We start from the raw sequence: 22,746 nt of genomic DNA on the forward strand, positions 1-22,746 counted from the left end.
TGGAGTCTTGCTGATTGGACAGTTCTTATGGCTTGAGAGGTTAATTTCAGTTCCCATCCTAGAAAACCCAGTCATAGAAAATTATTCAAACAAGGTATCAGAGGAGAACAATAATAATTTCAATAAATTCAACAATTTAGATAGGAATAGCATTTTTGAGATCTCCATCCTTTTGTTGATTAATTTAACAAATATTTTGGTGAGTGACGGCACTATGGTAAGCCCTTTGGTAGGCAATAATGAACAAAGTATCCCATTTTCTAGCAAAATGTTCATAGTCTGTGAAGACCTAGCATCAAGAAAGATGACATTCCAGTATATGGTGAAACTTCTAATCATATGGATAAGCATACTGTACCATGATGCTCATGTTCTATTTGACTATAAATTTCAGCAATACAAAACCAATTTTATAGATGGAGCAAAGACGGCAAAGTGAATTTGAGGACTTTAGCGTTGGAGATCTACCATCAGACAGAGTGGTATGGGGCATGATGAACACCAAAGAGATCTGATTATTTAAGTATACAAAGACTAACTATGACTCAAATCAGACTGATGGAGAATGACAGTATTATCTATCAGTGAGAGAATCAGTTGTTAATCCCATATTATATGGTTATGGCTGCAGTTGTTGTTGTGGATATCTCAGTGCTCAATCCAAAAATGACAGAAACTCGTGCCAACAAGAAATGATATTATCATACCATCATATGATACATCTGAGATTACCAGTGGAAGAGTTTGTCTAAGCTTCTTTAGTGAAAGCAATTTTCTGCATGTAAGTTTAGGCATTTAAGTTTAATCCAAGAGAGCAGTTGTCTTCCGAATTTTTAATTTCCTAAGATACGTTATTTGGGAGAGAAATCCCCAAAAGCCAAACCTGGCATTTTAGATGAGCTTATTTAGTACTCTTGTGAAGGAAGCACTTTTGTGGAAAAAATAGCATCCTATTCTGACATTCTAAGATTTTTTGGTATATGTTCATGTTGCAAGATTTCTCACCTCCCCCAGCAATTGGTACAATGGCTTCTTTGGGGGGCACAGCTTTGATCTGAATCACTGTTCAGATGCATATTGGCCATATATACATTATATGTTTTCTATGAATATCTGTCTCATTCTTTAAAAGGAGAAGAAAGCATATTCATTTAAAGGAATTGTTAATATCTTGTGGGGGGTAAGCAAAATGTTAAACAGAGTTTAAAACATACAATGTTGCTCTTTTCATCTGGTTATTGTGTCATGAGGCACCATGAGCAGCAAAGTCTCCACGTGACACCCTGTACTGGTGGTGTGGGAAGTCTTGGATGCAAATCAGTGCCAGTGTCAGAAGTTTCTAGAGATGGTGGAGCTGCAGATCAGCTTGAAGAACTACAACCCACAGAAGGACAAATGCTTCTCAGACACATTCAGGCTCAAGTCCACTCTCTGCCCCAAGTTTTGGGGGACCAGCAGCACTGTGATGAGTTCAAGATTGTGGATATTCCCCACATGGACACTGAGACACTGAAGAAACTCAATAAGAATAAAAATATTAGTCAAGAAGATGACCAAGAAGTGTGACGCCTTATTGGCTTCAGAATCTCTGATCAAGCAGATTCCACAAGTTTTGGGTCCAGGCCTGAATAAAGCTGGCAATTTCCCTTCCATGCTGACCCACAATGAGAACATGGGGCCCAAAGTAAATGAAGTAAAGTCCACAGTCCAATTCCAGATGAAGTTGCTATGTCTGGCAGTGACTTTTGGTCACATAAAGATGGCAGATGATGAGCTTGTGTGCAACATCCACTTAGCTGTCAACTTCCAGGTGTTGTTGCTTAAGAAGAATTGACAGGAGGTCTGGGCTTTATACATCAAAAGCATCATGGGCAAGCCCCAGCACCTGTACTAAGGGACACCTCGATAAACCCTAGTGCTAACATTAAAAAGAAAGAAAGAAAGAAAGAAAGAAAGAAAGAAAGAAAGAAAGAAAGAAAGAAAGAAATGTAATATCCAAATGAGAAACACTAGTATTGGTTTTATAGCATAATTTTTTTCTGTGAATAATAAATTGAGTCAATAAAATCAGCTTCTGATGGAAAGCATAAAAGATAAGTAATGACTCCTTTCAGTTCTCTCTTTCTATCCACATTATTCCCATTCAGTTCGCTCACTTTAATACCTGTCATTTGCAATCATTATTCTCTTTGCCCAGGATATCCATTTAATTATATTTTTTACTTTTACTTGGAATTCTTACTGCATTATTGCAAATGCTGTGAGCAGTCCTATATTTTATATTCATATGGCCCTGGGTATACATTTTTATAAAAGATTAATAATTCCATATCTAAATGTCTACCTTTTTATCTGTTGCTCAAAATCTTATAAGGTGGTGATGGTCTATTCTAATAATACAAATGGCTAGTGCAAGCCTGCAATGTAGTTGCTTTCAAAGTCTTTTCAGAAATAACATCTAAATGATTTTCACTACAAGAATTAGGAGGAAATTATAAGAGACCCTTAATCTCAGGAAACAAACTGAGGTTTGCTGGGGAGTGGGGAGGGAGGCGTAGGGTGGCTGGGTGGTGGACATTGGGGAGGGTATGTGCTATGGTGAGTGCTGTGAATTGTGTTAGACTGATGATTCACAGACCTGTACCCCTGAAGCAAATAATGCATTATATATATATATAAAAAAAATGCAACAGCAAAGGCAAAGAAGACACAGAATGTGGAGAGTTGAAAAAAAAATTTTGATCATTTGTTCCTATAAAGCATTAAAAAGTACAATAGGTAAGAAAAAAAGAAGGAAGAAGAAATTATATTTGTGAGTTTCCTAATCTATAATTATAATATATTATATATAATTATATATAATTATAATAAGCTGTTAATATCCACATAATAGGTATTAAATATTGTTATTGGTTTTTCTTTTAGTTTACCTAGTTTGTGCATGAACTTAATTTGTCAAATATATCTCAGTGTTTCCTAATGTAATTGATAAATGCCTCAAAAAGTCTAGGAAATCTTGTATGTGGTCATTGATATAAATTCCTTCAAAATAGATCTGAGATAGTAGTCAATATGGTGTGGTAGCAGGTTAAACAGAGTGTAAGATGAATGTATGATCCACAATGCAGTTTGAGGGTAAAGGGAGCCTTGCTGAAGTCTTGGAGACTATCATAGTCCGATTCTCAAAAATCTTACAGGGGCACGTGGTTGGCTCAGTAGTTAAGTGTCTGCTTTCCACTCAGATCATATTTCCAGGGTCCTGGGATTGAGCCCCACATCAGGCTCCCTGCTTGGAGGGAAAACTGCTTCTCCCCCTTCCACTCCCCCTGCTTGTGTTCCCTCTTTCACTGTGTCTGACTCTGTCAAATAAATAAATAAATATATTTTTTAAAAATCTTACTGAGGAGATAGTGTGACTTTTTTATTAAACAGATGTGATAATGACCAAGAAATAAAATAAAGATGAAAATTAAGATAATACCCAAAACAGACAAGATTTGTCTTATGCATGTGACTTTAGGGTTAAAAAGAATCAACGTTTAGCAATTATTGTGAAACTGACACTAATTGTGCTAAGGCAGGAAAACTGACATTTTCTTTGACAATGATAACATTACCTGGCCGATAGGTTTCTCATGCTTAAGTTGCTGCATTGATCAAATTAAATTTTAATTTCATGTAGTTTTTCTCCCCCAGTAGAATCTGAGATAAGTCAGAGCAAGAATCCTCCTTCTCATCACTGATCCCCAAAGCTTGCCATAAGTAAGAAAAGCCTGAATGAGTTCATTAAACATTACAAAGTCCTTTAATGTAACAATCCTAACATTGAACATGAGCTTTTATTCATAATTTATTACAAGTGAAAGTCAGGGTGAAGATGAAAGTAACCCAACTAGTCTGGGTTTTGAGATGAAAGGAAAGTGACTGAAATGCCAGTTCTGAAAGCTGCAATCTCTGTACTTTGAAATTTCAACCTCAATTTCATCATGTTCATTCACCTATAAATCAGAAGCAATAATGTTCGCTTTCTAAGAAGTGTTGTAAAATAAATACTGCATGTGATTTGCTTAATACAGAGTAGAGCGTGTAGAATATTATCAGTAGATGTTATTTCTCTTCCGTACTTCCCAAAACCCTAAAGTCAGTTCTAGATGCCACAAATAAAGCTAGGTTTTCCAGAAAGGTGAAATTCCAGTGGTTTATCATAGTTTCATCCATTTTATATGTTTGGTGTATTTTTACATTGTCTGTTCTTTGCCTATTTTTTAATTTTAGGAGGCATTTGATCTGCCTAAGGAAAAATACTTCTGACTAAGAGAGATTAGTCATTAATAGCACCCCAAAAAGTTGTTGGCAGGATTAAATGAGTCAATACAAAGAAAACAATAGCTCTAGAAGGTAGGAATTGCTGAAATTTTTTATGTTATCTTCTACCCCCTTCTACCTCCTTTCTCTTCCTCCTCATTAGCATCTTAATTATTATAAATGGTATAAATATTTTTAGTATGTATGAGTCTCTAATCTTTTAATATTTTGAAGTACATATTTGTCTTTTATTCCCAGTCCTCTGATGGTTGTATTTACTTGATTTCATGGAAATGACAAAGAGAATCAAGAGTTTTCTAATAACATTCATTTCTATTACTGGGTAAGAATGAAAAGTTCAGAAATCCACAATATCCTGACACTCTTTCCATCAAACTAAATGTCAAGTGTCTCTTTAAAGGCAAACCATTACCATTCAAAATCACAATCATTAACCCAGATGTTTTACTGCATTGAACCCAGAATTTACAGAAAATTCTGAAACAATATTCAGTTCATCAAATGTATTGAGGTCAAGGATTGGGAAACTTTAATATGGGAGTGGAAAAACGGGGAAAATACATAACTCTAGTAAAGGAAAGGGAATTTTGAGAAAGTGCGAATAATAGTATTTACAAGAACGTCATCCTTTTAATGCTCCTTATACTTTCATTTACTGGAGAAAAACATAACCTTTTGGATAGTGTCTTTAAAGGCTTGCTTTACTTGCTGGTTCCTGAGGGTATATATAAATGGATTCATCATAGGAGCGACAGAACTATTCAGAATAGCCACTCCTTTGATCAATGATGCCTTTTCTTTTGCAGAAGGGTTGGCATACATGAATATGCAGCTTCCATAAGAGATGGAAATGACAATCATGTGTGAGGAACATGTAGAAAATGCCTTTTTTCTCAGACCTGCAGAGGGCAGGTTCAGAATGGTTCTAATGATGAACATGTAGGACAAAATTATTAATGCCAAAGTGGAAAGCAGAATCACTATGGCAGAGTAAAAACCGATCACTTCTAAGAGCCATGTGTCTGAGCAAGATAATTGCAAGAGGGGAAAATAATCACAAGCAAAGTGATCAATGACATTGGAACCACAGTAATCTAACTGGAGAAAAAGAATAACTAGTGGGAAGATATTTAAGAATGCTGCCAGCCAAGCACAAAAGACAAGTAAAATGCAGACTCTTTTGTTCATGATGGTTGTATAATGCAAGGGTTTACAGATGGCAACAAAGCGGTCATAGGACATGGCAGTTAGAAGGTAAAACTCAGTTATTCCCATGAAGATTAAGAAAAATAACTGAGTTGTACAATTATTGTATGAGATCGTCTTGTCTCTGGTGATAATTGTGCCCAGAAATCTAGGAATACAGACAGTTGTAAAGGATATTTCTAATACAGAGAAGTTCCTGAGGAAGAAATACATGGGGGTCTGTAGATGGGAGTCAACCAAGGTGAGAGTGATGATGGTCAAATTACCAGTGACACTTAACACATATGTGATAATTAAGAAGAGAAAAATCATAATCTGAAGCTGTGGGTCATCTGATAGTCCTAGAAGAATGAAATTTGTGGGTACTGTGCGGTTTTTCATTGCTGATCCTTTCTTCCTCCCTTTAGAGCAGAAACTGTGTTCCCCTGTAGGACATAAAAAGTTAAAACAGGATTGAGGTTAGAGTACAGAATCTTAAAAATATATCCACAATGATGAATAATCTATGAAACCCAAAAGCAAATGTTTTCCTTCAACAACTCTCCGATTTCTACTGGACCTCACATTCAAGTAATACATATTATTTGAAGTTAATTACTGATTTGCTTTTGTTGAAAATGCACTGTCATGGGCCATGAATAAAAAAAATTTTGTGCTAACATTTAAGCAGAAGCTACTTATTTTAATGGTTTTTAAAAAATAATATTCTAATTATTTTAAAAAAATATTTAGTTCCTTTTAATAAACATGAAAATACTCTAACTGACATTTTTCTTTTCCTCAATATTATAAAAACTAGTCTGGATTATGGATAATCTAAATACAGGGTTTCAAATCTCACAGGGGTTATTTAGGCCTACCTCCACATTTTATATTTGGAGACCTATATTGTTTAGGAAACTTTCACAAGTTTACACAATTAGTCACCATAGTAATCATCTCACTGTAGAATGTGCATGTTTATCCATGGGAATGTTTTGTTGACATTCTTTCATAAAATTACTTTCTTAAGGGTTTGGTTGATGCTATCACACTCATCATTTTTTTCTTTTGCTTTATTGATAAAAAGATCAGAAGGACCTTTTAGTAAATTAAATAGTTGCTAGAGTAGTTGAAATCATTCAATGCATAATCCTTTTCTTTTCCTTTTTTTTTTTTTTTTGTTTACACTACCGCTATGGAAAATGAACAAGTGGATGGTCAAAATAACATCAATTTGGAAGCAGATATTCTTTCCAATTTTAAAAATAATCTCGTTTTTGTGACAGAGTACATGTTTAAATTAGAAAAAAAATGAACAATCCAATATTTATTTCTGTGTTTCAGCTTTAGGATTTTATTAATAGTCTCTTAGTAGTAAGCAATTATTTAAATTTTTTTAAGATTTTATTTATTTATTTGACAGACAGAGATCACAAGTAGGCAGAGAGGCAGGCAGAGAGAGGGGGAAGCAGGCTCCCCACCGAGCAGAGAACCCGATGCGTGGCTCCATACCCGGACCCTGGGAATATGGCATGAGCCAAAGACAGAGGCTTTAACTCACTGAGCCACCCAGGCGACCTAGCAATTATTTAATTTTTAATATTATAATGGTTGTAAATCCACAAACATATATGAAAACATGATCTTTAAAACATTTAAGTAAAATGAAGATTCCATATATTATATTGAAGAATAAAAAATTTACTTACTTCCTGATTCTTCTTGATGACCTAGTCTCAAATTTTATCATTTGATTTGCTTAAACATATACACAATATCAGAGCTGGTAAATCGAGTCAGCAAAATATTTGCTTTCTACTGTGCTCTCAAAACAAGTGTGTTGATTTTACTTTTTCATGGTTCTTAGGGATTATAATTCTCTTTGATTCATGGTATCCTTCATTCCTGATACTATAAAATGCTGACATTTTATTATAATTCAACTCATTCTTGCTTTTCATCTCTCTCTCAAACTCCACAAGGAAATTCAGTTACAAAAAGGTTGCGTAGTACTTTCCCATTTGCCTCTGTTCATATAATACAAAGCACTATTTATTCAATCATTTTTCTTTCTATTCATGCAAACATTTAAAATCAATATTTTGTAATTCTATGATTATACGCCTATAAAACCTAAGTAATATTTTCCTTAAGTTCATGGACTGATATATTTTCCTGCTCTATTTTCCTGCAAACACTGTTTTGAGAAACAGAAAATATGGAATGTTCTTCTCTATGTCTGACATACAAATGGAACTGGGCTTATTTTATCTGTGTATTTTTGTTGGCCCAGGGGAATTCATTAAATAAATAGAGTGCTGAGGAGAAGAATCATTAAAGACAGAGATGAATCATTTTTATAAATATTGATTAAGAAGTACAAACAGCAAAATGACTCAGGTAAATGGGTAAATATACAAACGACAAGATCCTAAGTATGTGAAAGCTTGATTTAGAATTTCACTCTTCTAATGCTTCTCGGCCTTTTGGCTAAGATCAAGTGTAGAATTTCACTCTTCTGTGATTGCATAAGGAACCCACATTTTTCTTCCAGAAACTGGGCTTGTCTTCAGTAGAATTAGTGTGCTGATATCTTTTGAATTTTGGCTATCTAGAGAAGAATTCTTTATCAGGATGAAATGGTGGAAAACACTGCTGTGGATTTCTAGTATGACTGATTGTCTTCTGAAATGGACAACCTCTTAAAGACCGATGAGGAGGTTTATACCTACATCGACCCTTTGAATTTAGGGAAGCCATTCCCAAGCCCCTCCCTAATGTGGCTTTTGTTGCCTTTTGACTACTTTCTTCACTGTGTTATTTACTTCCATTAAATAGTTATTTATATTTGTGCATATGACATCTTCTCATATTGAGAATATTTGTGAATCAATAAAATAAATATCTGGAAAGCTGGCATTGTATATTTTGACTTGTTTATTTCCAGAATTCCTTCAATGAAAGATGTCATTTTTATTACCTGAAGGGTAATATAGTATAGAGATATAGGAGCACCTCAATGGCTCAGTGGCTTGGGCCTCTGCCTTCGGCTTAGGTCATTGTCTAAGGGTCCTCGGATTGAGCCCCATATCAGGCTCTCTGCTCAGCAGAGACAATACACAGATGCTGAGATGTGTAGAATTTATAACTGCTACACATTAAAATAGGCATTGAAAATATTTATTCATGATATTTCAGTGGAGATAGTGAAACTGATTCTCTACTTGTGAAAATTCTATTCCTTTGCCTTTAGTTTTGTATGCAAATAGCAATTCTTTCTATATTTTATTCAGAACTTTTATTGATTACCAGGCACTGACCATAAAATTATCTCATTTTTTCAAACAGGCAGACAATACAAAACCATCTGAGGTCAGTGCTGTTATTATTCAGGTAAAGAAAGATTCTGAGGCAGAAAGAATTTAAATTGTCTGATGTCCACCATTTGAGTGTTTGGAGCAACACAATCTTTAGTGACTCACAGGGAAAGGGAATGAATTTCTATCTCACAAAGCACTGCACTTCATGAAATATCCTATTAGACATGTTTCTTCTCCATATCTTTTCTCAAACTCCTAGATACGGGATTGTCTCTCTCGTTCCTCCTTGATCACCCTCTCACTCTCTAACTTTCTACCCTTACTGCTTTATTCCTAGTTCCTAATAGCTGTCTAGCTTTTCTCTAGGCCTTGGAATAATTTACTTTTAATGAAGACTGATCACACCTGTTACCCTCCTATCCACAAGCTAGTAAGCATCTGCTTTTTAGTAATGTGTCAATTGCCTCCTTGTATTCTGAGGTTGATGAGTGACTATGTTTTAGGTCAATGAAACATCATTCAAGCTACCAGGTTTCACTCTCCTCAGAGAATGGAAGATGGATTTTAATTACAAATAGTGGTTTGCTGTAACATGTTCTAAATCAAAAGATAAAATCTATTAAATCAAATTGTTAAGGGATCCAAATCTTTTAAGACTTTCTCTGAAACCTAAACTGGCATCGTATTACTGAATATTTTCAGTATGTATTACTAATCATTTTCAGTGATAAACTGTCATGCTTTATAGGGAAGCCTCTCCACAAGATGTCTGGATGACCTCCTACTTACTGACTACCATCATTTAATTGAGATATTATTTTATAAATTGAATTTTTAATCTCAGAAGTGTATCGATTGACAGATGTTGTTGGACTTGATAAGTTACTAGGTGTAACCCATATAGTTAAGAGAATCTTTTTTGTGTGTGAAAAAAAATAAGGGTTTGCATCATGGAAGTTCCTACCATTAGAAAGTTCCAATGCAAACCTTAAAAAGAATTGTTCTCAATAACTTCAATACGCATCAAATAAATTGATTTTTGCATAGTTGTCAAAAGTCCTAATGTAAAGTAAAAGAGGAAAATGAACACCAAATGCCTTAGAAAATATTCAATTAATTATTCCTTTGTCATACAAAATACTGAGTTTTGATAAAATGCACATTTTATTCGATCACTGTTTTAAAAGCTAACTCAGTGTTATGTACATTATTACATGTGTTTATGTTGGGTAAAATATTTAGTCAGAGCACTAGGGTGTTGGAACCATTCTAAATTATTCAAACGTATTTATATATTCAAAAAATGTTTTTCAAAAACCCACTAAATGGCAGATGCCCGTTCTAAGGGAGGAGTATTAATGACTTCTGGTAAAAGTCTAACAACTGCTTCTCAGGGGGTGGAGTGAAGGGCTGATCTGTAGAGATGATTCTAAGATGTGAAGTCTCTCACATGGCAGGTTTCAACAAACTGATGTGGGCTTTCTGAGTGCAGAATTGAGAAGACACAGCACAACCGGCTTTTGGGAAGTGTCTAGGCAGGCCCTGCACCCTGCTGTGGGGACCACAGCATTTTGTCTACAGAGGGGACAGAGATCTCTGCTCTCCTAGAGTGAGGGAATGTGAGAGAAAGCAGACAATAAGCAGTGAACATGATTGATTCTCAAATTATAGGGTCTTTTATAAATTAGTAAATATTTTGTAAAGGAAGAGAAAACTGAAAAACCTTGGAACTGGGGGGCTACTATAATTTTATGTAGAGAAATTGGGGGAGGCCTTATTGAGGTGACATGCAGCTATCTGGGAGAGGAGTGTGTCTGGTTTAAGAACCATCTAGTGTAAATGCACTAAGGCCTTAAGAGGAAACATTATGTGATTTGCTAAGAAAGATTTATTTTTTTTTCTTCCTTTCCAATATTAGTAAATGTTTTGGTACTTGTCCTGCTAGTCTCCTGGATAGAATATCCAGTATAGTACTGAATAAACACAGTGATAGTGAGCTTGTAACTGAATTTTGTTAAAATGATTTTTCTATGAACAAAGTATACCATGAAACAAATAAGGTTTTGCATCATTTGCACTTCAGTGAGTTGTATGTGTAAGCTATTATATCAAAGAGCCAGAAAAGGTATGAGAAACTTATAATCTTAGGTGTTGATTATCAAGAAGAGTAGTTTAAAGTCAAGTATTTAAATATACTACTAAGGGGTGCTGGGTGGCTCAGTGGGTTAAGCCTCTGCCTTCAGCTGAGGTCTGGATTTCAGGGTCCTGGGATGGAGCCCCGCATCGGGCTCTAGCAGGGAGCCTGTTTCCCGACCCCCTCTCTCTGCCTGCCTCTCTGCCTACTTGTTACTTCTCTCTCTGTCAAATAAATAAGTAAAATCTGTTTTAAAAAATAAATACACTATTAAGAAACAGTAAATGTGAGGCGCCTAGGTGGCTCAGTGGGTTAAAGTCTCTGCCTTTGGCTCAGGTCATGATCCCAGGGTCCTGGGATCGAGCCCCACATTGGGCTCTCTGCTCAGCAGGAAGCCTGCTTCCTTCTCTGCCTGCTTCTCTGCCTACTTGTGATCTCTGTCTGCCAAATAAATAAATAAAATCTTAAAAAAACATATTAAAAAAAAGAAACAGTAAATGTACTCATATTTGGTACCTAGGAATATTTATGTCTTCAGGCTTTTTTAAAGAACTGATATGATTTATGTGTTAATTAAGGAGTTGCTAGAAATAAGGGCTACTTCATGTTTTCAATAAATAAGTGTGACTTTATAATTGCATTTTAAATTGGTAAATTATATGACACAGAAAATTTTAAACTGGGTACTTGAAAAAGTACTTTGAGACTCTCAAAAAAACTAAATATATCACTTTCTTAGTGATAGTTTTATACATAGTTACTAAGTATGCTATCATATGAAGTGGATGGTACATGTAATATTCCAGTAAGACTAAGTTATATTTATAGTTTTCGTATAGTAAAATAATAATAACGTTAAACATGACAATATTTTCTGAATTCCTTCAAACAATGTTTCCTGGTGAAATCATAAAACAATTTTAAGGGGCGCCTGGGTGGCTCAGTGGGTTAAGCCGCTGCCTTCGGCTCGGGTCGTGATCTCAGGGTCCTGGGATCGAGTCCCACGTCGGGCTCTCTGCTCGGCAGGGAGCCTGCTTCCCTCTCTCTCTCTCTCTGCCTGCCTCTCTGTCTACTTGTGATCTCTCTCTGTCAAATAAATAGATAAAATCTTTAAAAAAAACAATTTTAACTCATTTATCTTACAGTGTCTTTTTGTCTTTCTTTGATTTTCTGTTTTATTGTGAAAAAATTGGTATTTAAAAATATTTAGAAGGAAATGAGGTCAGTCTCATAGAGAGTGAAAAGACTATCTCAAAGGAAAGGAAATGCATGAGAAAGTGATTGGAATTTAAGTGGAAATATATATATATTCAAATATATGTATATATTTGATATTTGGATATATATCTACAGATGTATATATGTATTTCACAGTATTTCTCAAATATCCTCAGTATACTGCTGGCAATAGAAATATAAGCAATGAAACAGAACTCTAGTGAGACTATGTGGATATTCATAGACTTTTGTGGGTCCCTGTTTCCTATTTACTTGTTCTTGACTATGTCTCTAATTTATGACAACATTTTTTTTTATTTGCTTGAGAAAAATACAATCTTTCTTGCCCTGTCCATGAAGGCTAGCTTGACTTGCTGGTTCCTTAAGCTGTAAATAAAGGGGTTCAGCATGGGGGCTACTGAGGTGTTTAGCACAGCAACACCCTTGCTCAGAGACACTCTGTCTTTTGCTGCTGGATTAATGTACATGAAAATGCAGCTGCCATAAGAGATGGAGATGACAATCATGTGGGATGAACAGGTAGAAAAGGCCTTTGTCCTCTGACTAGCAGAAGGAATCCTCAAAATTGTTCTGATGATATATATGTAGGACAGAATTATTAATGCCAAAGTGAACAGTAGAGTAAAAACAGCACAGGAAAAACCCACTGTCTCTAGGAATTTTGTGTCTGAACAAGAAAGGTGTAGTAAGGGGAAATAATTACAGGTAAAATGGTCTATAACATTGGACTTACAGTAATCAAGCTGTATGAACAGCATGAGTGATGGGAATATGATTAAGAATGAAGCCAACCAAGAGGCAAAGACAAGGAGTATGCAGACTCTGGGATTCATGATGGTCATGTAATGCAGAGGTTTGCAGATGGCAACATAACGGTCATAGGACATGGCAGCCAGAAGGTAAAATTCAGTGACTCCCAACAGAATGAAAAAAAACAACTGAGCCATGCAATCATTAAAGGAAATGGTTTTATCTCCTCTAATCAGGGTGCCCAGGAACTTGGGTATGCTGACAGTTGTGAATGAAACCTCTAGCAAGGAGAAATTTCTGAGGAAGAAATACATGGGAGTCTGGAGGTGGGAGTCCAGCAGGGTAAGGGTGATAATGGTCAGGTTCCCAGTGATGCTGAGCATGTAGGTGATGAGCAGAAAGACAAAGATCACTCCCTGAAGCTGCGGATCATCTGACAATCCCAGGAGAATGAACTCTGTTATTTCTGTGTGGTTTTTCATTTCGTTTCTTCTTTTGTGTAGACGAGAGGAGAAAACACAAACAGAAGGATTAGAGAAAGGGAATTACATATAGGAAGCCGCTGGAGTTGGTCTCTGGAAGTAAACTAATTTAATTTAGTTTAATTTAATTTAATTAATTTAATGTAAGAGAACTTTAAGACAACATAATAAAAGTAGGTGACATTTAAAGTAAATTTTTACCATGTGCCACACTCTGTGTTTTACATAGAATGTTTCTTCATAAAACCTTTATTTCACTGATTGGCAACTGATTCTAAAAAGATTTTTAAAAATCTTATCTGCAATACATGACCTACATGAGAAGAACAGGAATTTTAACCCAAGTTTTTCTGAATATTTGATAACTGGAATAAAAATGCTTCCTGTTGACTGTTCAGAGTAATTCCCTGAAGGATTCCCTTCCCATTGAGAAAATCTTTGTCCTCTTCCAACCACAAATTGCCTCATTTCCTCATTTCTGTCAGCTGAATTAGGTGTATTATTACTTAGTATTATTAGTATTAGTATTAGCATTATTACTTAGAAGTATAACATAAAAAAGACAGTATGTTTGGAGGGAGGTCACTCATATGGGAATGTGACCAAAATTTGAAAGTCAGTGAAGTTCAATTTTTAACACTGTGACAAAATTCCCAAGTTTTTACTCCGGTTCACATTCTTCTTTTCCAACCTCCTATGCCTTATCTGAAGCCACAGTTAATGAATTCTTTGACATGATATCCTCGGACTATAGAGAGCAGAGTGGACATAAGGCACGGTAGAAATTTAGCAGGTCGATTTACACATTCTTGGGCTAAAGAAACAATGTATTTATATCTAAAATTATTTTATAGAACATTTTTTCCTTCAGAGTTTCTTCTATCTAAATGTTGTTGTATTATTCTTTATATATGAATTCTGCTTTCTATCCCATATTATAATTTTATATTTTTCCTTTTATCTACATGAGTATCCAGTTATAGAAGCTTTATTATGTCAACACCTTGGAGTATAGGATAAGTCAGCACATTAAATCCCTTTATATTCTTTTCCTGAATAATAATAACTTTAATAATACAATGCATTTAAAGTGAAGTTAAATTTTTCTCAGTAAATCATACCAGTCCATTATCATATCCCTCATTCTGTGCATTCTCACTAAATAGTAGAGTGTTCAATTCAGAGTCATTAAGGAAGTTTTTGTAATAGGATATTTAGTTTAAGATGTAGAATTTTTGATTACTGGTATATAATACATCATAATACTGTGAAGCTTCTTGATCTTTTTTTCCCCTTACATGTCTGAGTTCTCTTTTCACTCACTTCACACTGTTTAGCAAAAAAATGTTGCTGTTGATTATTTAAGGCAAATTCCAATGCTACTGGGAAAGCTTGTGAAAGTCACAGGAAATGAACATTTCTTTTGCTATTTCTCAGGACTGGAGGAAGCAGGCTGAGGGCTTTTAAACAGACATCACAGTCACATATTTTGTAAACAAACATATGGCAATTCAAGTGTATGATCGATATTTCAATCATAACAGTCATTGTTCTCAATGAACAATCCTCTATCATTAACACTGTGCGTACACTCTTTGATTTGTAAGTTATTTCTGTGATGTTTTTGGTAGAGTGATGAAAAATATATCCAAGACTCTAAAACATCATTTCAAGCTTTCCTTCCTAACTACTTATCCACGTTTCTTTTACCCAGTCACATGTAACTTATGTTCCCAAGATTTGTAGTCCCATTTGCTCCTTTCTTTTCAATGAATTCTACTCTGTCATGGATATCTAATTGTTGAATGAAGTGTGTCATTCATTGAAAGTGAAAATTAACATATTGTATAAACAAGCTACTTGCTATTTTGTTAAATAAAATAACTGGAAATGATTTTTAGGACACTTCTGACATTCCATATACATTTTGAAAAAAGAATAATAGCATTCCCCAGATTGTCCAATTTAAAGAAACAACAAATTTTTAAGCCCTACTAAAGATGAAGAGATTGTTTTCTTTATTTTTGTAATAATTAGAAGTAGTAAAAAACACCATGATTCCACAATATAATTGGAAACTAACTTTACCATCCTGCACTCTCTTCTTAATTTAAAGAGAGAGAATGCTTTAATTCTGTATGCTAAATTCTCTCTTTGTAAGTTAAAACTCCTTAAAGAAAGATGTGAACACATATATTCAAGGAAATTTTCACCCACAAATTAATACACAATTTTCCAATTCTCTTTCTCTCTCATGTGACACTCCTTTTTTTGGTGTTAGATTTAGATGTGAGGCTAATTTGTCAGAGAAGAGAACAAAATATTGGTTTAATGTGGTATCTCAAGTAATAATTTGGTTTTATAACAATGACTAACTTTTTTTTCTGGAATGATTCACTCCATTCCTGACCATGTTTGCTGACAGCTAATGTCATGCAAGAACTTTATGGTGACTGAATATAAAAAAACCTCATGAAGGACCAATTTAGTTTCTTTTTTTTTTTTTTTCAGATTATTACTTTAGTAATGTCTCAGAATTTCCTCAAATTGGATCAGAATCTTGTTTCCCTCAAGTCCCCTGGAAAAAAATTACCTGTTTTTTCCTAATAGAATGGGAGAATTTGGATCCCAAATCAGATCAAAACAGTATGAATAAGATAACAGATCAACCAGTATGAATAAGAATAATAAAGGAAAAGCAGTAATCATATAAATTACTCTCAAAATCTGTAGGTTTTCATAGAGATATTCTACAAATATCCTGATTATGTCAATTTGTTAAGTAGGTATCTATATTTGGGGATAATTTTTGATATAAAGAAGGAAAGGAATTCTTAAAAAACATAAACATCAGAACTTAATATTTATTTATAAGGAATGATATTGGGGCACTTGTGGCTTTGCCTTCAAAGAGAAATGGATTAAAAATGCAACTCACAGTATTGTGACTTTGGATAAGCTACTTAATCTCTCTGAATTTTACTTTTTCCTTCATTTAAAAAATAGGAATAATAATTCATGGAATATTCACGGGGACTAATTTAAGAAAAAGTATAATTAAATCATACAAAATTTGTATAAAATGTAGTCCCAAACAGTGGTTAATATTATCTTTATTCTCCCAAAAATAAAGTCAATAAACATATTTGAGGAATATAGCCCACTTTAAACACCAAAACCATTTTTGAGACAGTGAAAACTGTACACACTTATCTCATTTACTCAGTATGAGTTATCCATGTTAATCTGAAGAAACTGACAATGAAAGAGATTAAGTATAATAAGTAAGATCAGACATCAGATGTTAGTTGATAGTAGAATTGGAATTCCTAAGTCTTTCTGCCTGAAACTAGAGCATTTACTACTTATTAAACATGTATTCAATGAGGAAGATCAAATTGAGAGACAATAATTTTATGAAAATTAATGGAGGAATGAATTATTATGACAAACAGGAAATGTAACATACTCATTTTTCATAATCCTTGATAAATACAGCTGACATAAGAAACCCAAATTATTCTATGTATTCCAATATAAAGTTAAGATAAACATTAATGAATCAGTGCTAAGAAAAAGAAATTTTCCATTGCCTACAAATTTACAATCTTACCTCTATTTGTCACACAAATAACATCATCAGCTGGTTGAAATGGTTAAAAAAAAAAGCAAATTGACTACTATTTCAGTTTTAGGTTAAGAGATTCAGTATTTTAAAAATCAATCTTTCTCAATACATTGGAGTTACTTTATTTCTGTAGCTAATATTCTTTTACACACTTTTCCCTATAGCTATGGAAGCAAAAATAGTGAAGAGAAGTTAGATTTGGAGTTACTTTGGACTTTTGGAAGAAGATTCTATGTGGATTTTCTCCTGCCTAAAGCACATGTTTTATTTACCATATATACCCATGTCTCAGAACAAATACTCCAGTGAATCAAATGTGCCAACAAGGGCCTAGAGGAAAATACACTAATGATTGTACAAATGTTATCAACAGTTGCAACAATATTGGAACCAGAAACTTTTGGGATAATGCCCAAAGAGATAGAAAGGGCATAAGAAGAAGCACATGGAATATTTGGCATATAATCTAAATGAGAAAATAACTAAATGTGCACAGCTTTTTTGGGAAAATTCCTGAATTTCCTAAATCAGGATTTCTCTCAAAAATAGAATTTCCCATTTCTTCTTTTGCTGAGTAAAATACTGGGACAACTTAATATTATATGAAAACATTAGATTTTTATCATATATTAAAACATCTCCATAAAAGTGGGACTCCAAACTAGTAGGTATCAAATAAAGTATTCAAAAACACTGAATATAGAATGATGACAAGAATGCAGGGAATGATCCCACTCTTTTGGTACTGGTTGAGACCTGATTTGTGACCCAAGATGTGATCTCTTCTGGGGAATGTTCACTAGAGAAGAATGCATATTCTGTTGTTTTGGGATGGAATGTTCTGAATATATCTACAATGTCCATCCAGTGCATCATTTAAGGCCTTTATTTCCTTGTTGATATTTTGCTTGGATGATCTGTCCATTTCAGTGAAGGGGGTTTTAAGTGCCCTTCTATTATTGTATTATTATTGATGTGTTTCTTTGATTTTTGTTAGTCATTGGTTTGTTTAGTTGGCTGCTCCCATGTTAGGGGCATAGATATTTAAAATTGTTAGATCCTTTTGTTGGACAGACCCTTTGAGTATGATATAGTGTCCTTCCTCATCTCTTATTGTTTTCTTTAGCTTAAAATCTAATTTATCTGATAAACGGATTGCCACCTCAGCTTTCTTTTGATGTCCATTAGCATGGTAAATTCTTTTCCACCCCCTCACTTTAAATCTGGAGGTGCCTTTGGGTCTAAAATGAGTTTCTTGTAGACAGCACACTGATGGGTTTTGTGTTTTTATCCATTCTGATACCCTGTGTCTTTTGATTGGGGCATTTAGGCCATTTACATTCAGGGTAACGATTGAAAGATATGAATTTAGACATGCTATGCCATTGTATTGCCTGTAAGGTGACTGTTACTGTATATTGTCTCTGTTCCTTTCTGGTCTATTACTTTTAGGCTCTCTCTTTGCTTAGAGGACCGCTTTCACTATTTCCTGTGGACTGGTTTGGTGTTAGCAAATTTGTTTCGGTTTTGTTTTTCCCTGGAAACATTTTATCTCTCTTTCTATTTTCAATGAGAGCCTAGCTGGATATAATATTCTTGGCTGCCTATTTTTCTTGATTAGTGCCAGTTTACTGACAGTCCTTTGTGGCCTGCCAGGTCTCTGTGGATAAGTCTCCTGCCAATCTAATATTTCTACCATTGTATGTTACAGATCTCTTGTCTGGACCTGATTTCAGGATTTTCTCTTTGTCACTGAAACCTGTAAGTTTTATTATTAGATGACAGAGTGTGGATCTATTTTCATTGATTTTGAGGGCCATTCTCTGTGCCTCCTGGATTTTGGTGTTTGTTCCCTTCATCAAATTAGGGAAATTCTCTGCTATAATTTGCTCCAATATACCTTCTGCTCCTTTCTCTCTTTCTTCTTCTTCTGGGATCCCAATTATTCTAATATTGTTCCATCTTATGCTATCATTTAACTCTCAAATTCTCCCCTTGTGGTCCAGTAGTTGTTTGTCTCTCTTTTGTTCAGCTTCATTATTCTCCATCACTTGGTCTTCTATGTCACTAATTCTCTCTTCTGCCTCATTTATCTTATCATTAAGAGCCTCTTTTTGATTACACCTCATTAATAGCTTTTTTGATTTCAACTTCATTAGATTTTAGTTGGTTTATTTCTCCAGAAAGGGATTCTCTAATATCTTCCATGCTTTTTTCAAGCCCAGCTAGCACCTTGAAAATCCTCAATTTGCACTCTAGTTCTGACATATTACTAATGTCCGTTTGATTAGGTTCCTAGCATTAGATACTGCCTCTTTTTCTTTCTTTCTTTCTTTTTTTTTTTTTTTTGTGGTGCATTTTCATGCTTTGTCATTTTATCCAGATAAGAATAGTTGAATGAGAGAACAAAATACTTAAAGTATAGCAACGACTCCAGAAAAATATACACTAACCGAATCAGAAGAGACCTAAAACTCGGGAGGAGAAGAATGGGGGGAAAGCAGAAAATGTGTGTGTGTGTATATATATATATATATATATATATATATATAAAATACTGAATAGAACAGAGCTACACATTTGATTTTGGTGTATTTTCTTCTGTTAGAAGAAACTACCTCCCAAATTTTAAAAAAAAGAAAAGAATATATAAACACACACACACACACACACACACACACACATATATATATTTGATATATATATTTAAAATATTTTATTTATTTATTTGACAGACAGAGATCACAAGTAGGCAGAGAGGCAGGCAGAGCGAGAGGGGGAAGCAGGCTCCCCACTGAACAGAGAGCTTGATGCGGGGCTTGATCCCAGGACCTTGAGATCATGACCTGAGCCAAAGGGAGAGACTTTAACCCACTGAGCCACCCAGGCACCCCAAATTTTTAATAGCACAGGTAAACCCTTCAGACAAGTTCAGGTTAAAAAGTCACATGTGAATTCTATATAACACAGTCATAATATATAATAGCTTACCGTATTTTGAAAAGAAATTTATATGTACTAATGTTTAAGGTCTAAGATAGACTGTTAGCTGAAAAATGCAAACTATACATTTATATTTACATAAAGAAAAATGAACCCGTATAGTTTCTAATGTTCAAATATATACATATATAAATATCTTGATAAAGGCCTAGAAGGTACAGACCTATTTATAACAATGATAACAATGATTATCATTGAGGAGGGGAGGGGAACTGGCTTAGGGCAAGTAGGGACTTCAGCTTTACTGGTATTGTTTGAAATGTTTTAATAGCAGGAATGTGAGAAAACAGACAAAAGCCTATTACCAATTCATAGAATCCCTTGAGCCTTACTTGAATATTGACCATGGAAGGAGTAGCGATCTATTTAGTCTTACACAGATAAGGGTGTATGTGTTGGTCCTTGCAAGGAGGGAGCAATGTGTATATATATACACATATATATGTGTGTGTGTATACACACACACACACACACACACACACATACAATAAGGGTATGCATGATGAAGGGATGGAATATGACTATAAAGATGAAAATTTAAAAAGATTCTAGGGGAGGAGTCAAGATGGCAGAGGAGAAGCAGGATTTTCAGGTTGCAGGAATTCAGTTAGATAGTTATCAAACCATCCAAATACCTACAAATCCAACAGGAGATCAAAGAGAAGAAGAGAAGAAATTCTAGAAACAGAAAATTGACCCCTTTTTGGAAGGTAGGACCTGTGGAAAAGTGAATCCAAAATGATGGGAAGATAAACCACAAGGGGAGGGTCCAGCTCCTGCCAAGCAGCAGAGCAACAGAGCACAAAATCAGAACTTTTAAGTCTACTCCATTGAGCGACATCACTCCAGAGACTAAGTGGAAGTGGAGCCCTTGCAGGGACAGCATGGTCTCAGGTCCCACGGGGTCACAGAAATATCGGGGATCTCTGAATGTAACAGAGCTTGCAGGTATTAGAGCAGGAAACCAACTACAGAGACAGAGACAAGGAGTGAGCTCTTAGCTTGGGGTTACCTTAAACTGTAATCTGTGGCACAGTTAGGCCACTGTTCTTTGAGCAGGGACTCCACATGTGGCAGATCCAGGAAGACACCCCCTGTAAGAGCAGAGTGGCAGGAATCTGCTGGGTTTGGAGACTCCAAGTGGGGTTGTGTGCACATTGTTGCTAGTGGCAAGTTCGTATGCTTTTTTTTTTTTTTTTTTAGTTTTTTTTTTCAGCATAACAGTATTCATTATTTTTGCACCACACCCAGTGCTCCATGCAATCTGTGCCCTCTACAATACCCACCACCTGGTGCCCCCAACCTCCCACCCCCCACCCCTTCAAAATTCTCAGATCATTTTTCAGAGTCCATAGTCTCTCATGGTTCACCTCCCCTTCCAATTTCCCTCAACTCCCTTCTCCTCTCCATCTCCCCTTGTCCTCCATGCTATTTGTTATGCTCCACAAATAAGTGAAACCATATGATAATTGACTCTCTCTGCTTGACATATTTCACTCAGCATAATCTCTTCCAGTCCCGTCCATGTTGCTACAAAACTTGGGTATTCATCCTTTCTTTTTTCTTTTTTTTTTTTTTTTTACAGCTTTATAAACATATATTTTTATCCCCAGGGGTACAGGTCTGCGAATCGCCAGGTTTACACACTTCACAGCACTCACCATAGCACATACCCTCCCCAATATCCATAACCCCACCCCCCTCTCCCAACCCCCTCCCCCCATCAACCCTCAGTTTGTTTTGTGAGATTAAGAGTCACTTATGGTTTGTCTCCCTCCCAATCCCATCTTGTTTCATTTACTCTTCTCCTACCCCCTCAATCCCCCATGTTGCATCTCCTCTCCCTCATATCAGGGAGATCATATGATAGTTGTCTTTCTCCGATTGACTTATTTCGCTAAGCATGATACCCCCTAGTTCCATCCACGTCGTCGCAAATGGCAAGATTTCATTTCTTTTGATGGCTGCATAGTATTCCATTGTGTATATATACCACATCTTCTTTATCCATTCGTCTGTAGATGGACATCTAGGTTCTTTCCATAGTTTGGCTATTGTAGACATTGCTGCTATAAACATTCGGGTGCACGTGCCCCTTCGGATCACTACGTTTGTATCTTTAGGGTAAATACCCAGCAGTGCAATTGCAGGGTCATAGGGTAGTTCTATTTTCAACATTTTGAGGAACCTCCATGCTGTTTTCCAGAGTGGTTGCACCAGCTTGCATTCCCACCAACAGTGTAGGAGGGTTCCCCTTTCTCCGCATCCTCGCCAGCATCTGTCATTTCATGACTTGTTAATTTTAGCCATTCTGACTGGTGTGAGGTGATATCTCATGGTGGTTTTGATTTGTATTTCCCTGATGCCGAGTGATATGGAGCACTTTTTCATGTGTCTGTTGGCCATCTGGATGTCTTCTTTGCAGAAATGTCTGTTCATGTCCTCTGCCCATTTCTTGATTGGATTATTTGTTCTTTGGGTGTTGAGTTTGCTAAGTTCTTTATAGATTTTGGACACTAGCCCTTCTGCTAAGGTCAGGAACACGGCAGGGATGTCCGTTATCACCACTGCTATTCAACATAGTACTAGAAGTCCTAGCCTCAGCAATCAGACAACAAAAAGAAATTAAAGGCATCCAAATCCCCAAAGAAGAAGTCAAACTATCACTCTTCGCAG

General features: G+C 35.4%; 3 protein-coding genes across 3 annotated transcripts; 1 reads left to right on the forward strand and 2 right to left on the reverse strand.

Annotated features, from left to right (window-relative positions):
- Positions 1–1,549: 1,549 nt before the first annotated feature.
- Positions 1,550–1,921, forward strand: LOC125106759 (60S ribosomal protein L10a-like). Its single transcript, XM_047741269.1, has one exon. It carries the CDS (start codon positions 1,550–1,552, stop codon positions 1,832–1,834), a length of 285 nt encoding a protein of 94 aa, XP_047597225.1. The 3' UTR covers positions 1,835–1,921.
- Positions 1,922–4,974: 3,053 nt separating this feature from the next.
- On the reverse strand, positions 4,975–5,913 carry LOC125107186 (olfactory receptor 6C3-like). The gene has a single exon (XM_047742001.1). It carries the CDS (start codon positions 5,911–5,913, stop codon positions 4,975–4,977), a length of 939 nt encoding a protein of 312 aa, XP_047597957.1.
- A 6,587-nt stretch (positions 5,914–12,500) lies between these two features.
- On the reverse strand, positions 12,501–13,736 carry LOC125106833 (olfactory receptor 6C1-like). Its single transcript, XM_047741458.1, has one exon. The coding sequence runs from the start codon at positions 13,437–13,439 to the stop codon at positions 12,501–12,503; it is 939 nt and encodes a 312-aa protein (XP_047597414.1). The 5' UTR covers positions 13,440–13,736.
- Positions 13,737–22,746: the final 9,010 nt, after the last annotated feature.

The sequence above is a fragment of the Lutra lutra genome, chromosome 8, assembly GCF_902655055.1.
Source record: "Lutra lutra chromosome 8, mLutLut1.2, whole genome shotgun sequence".
Taxonomy (NCBI): domain Eukaryota; kingdom Metazoa; phylum Chordata; class Mammalia; order Carnivora; family Mustelidae; genus Lutra; species Lutra lutra.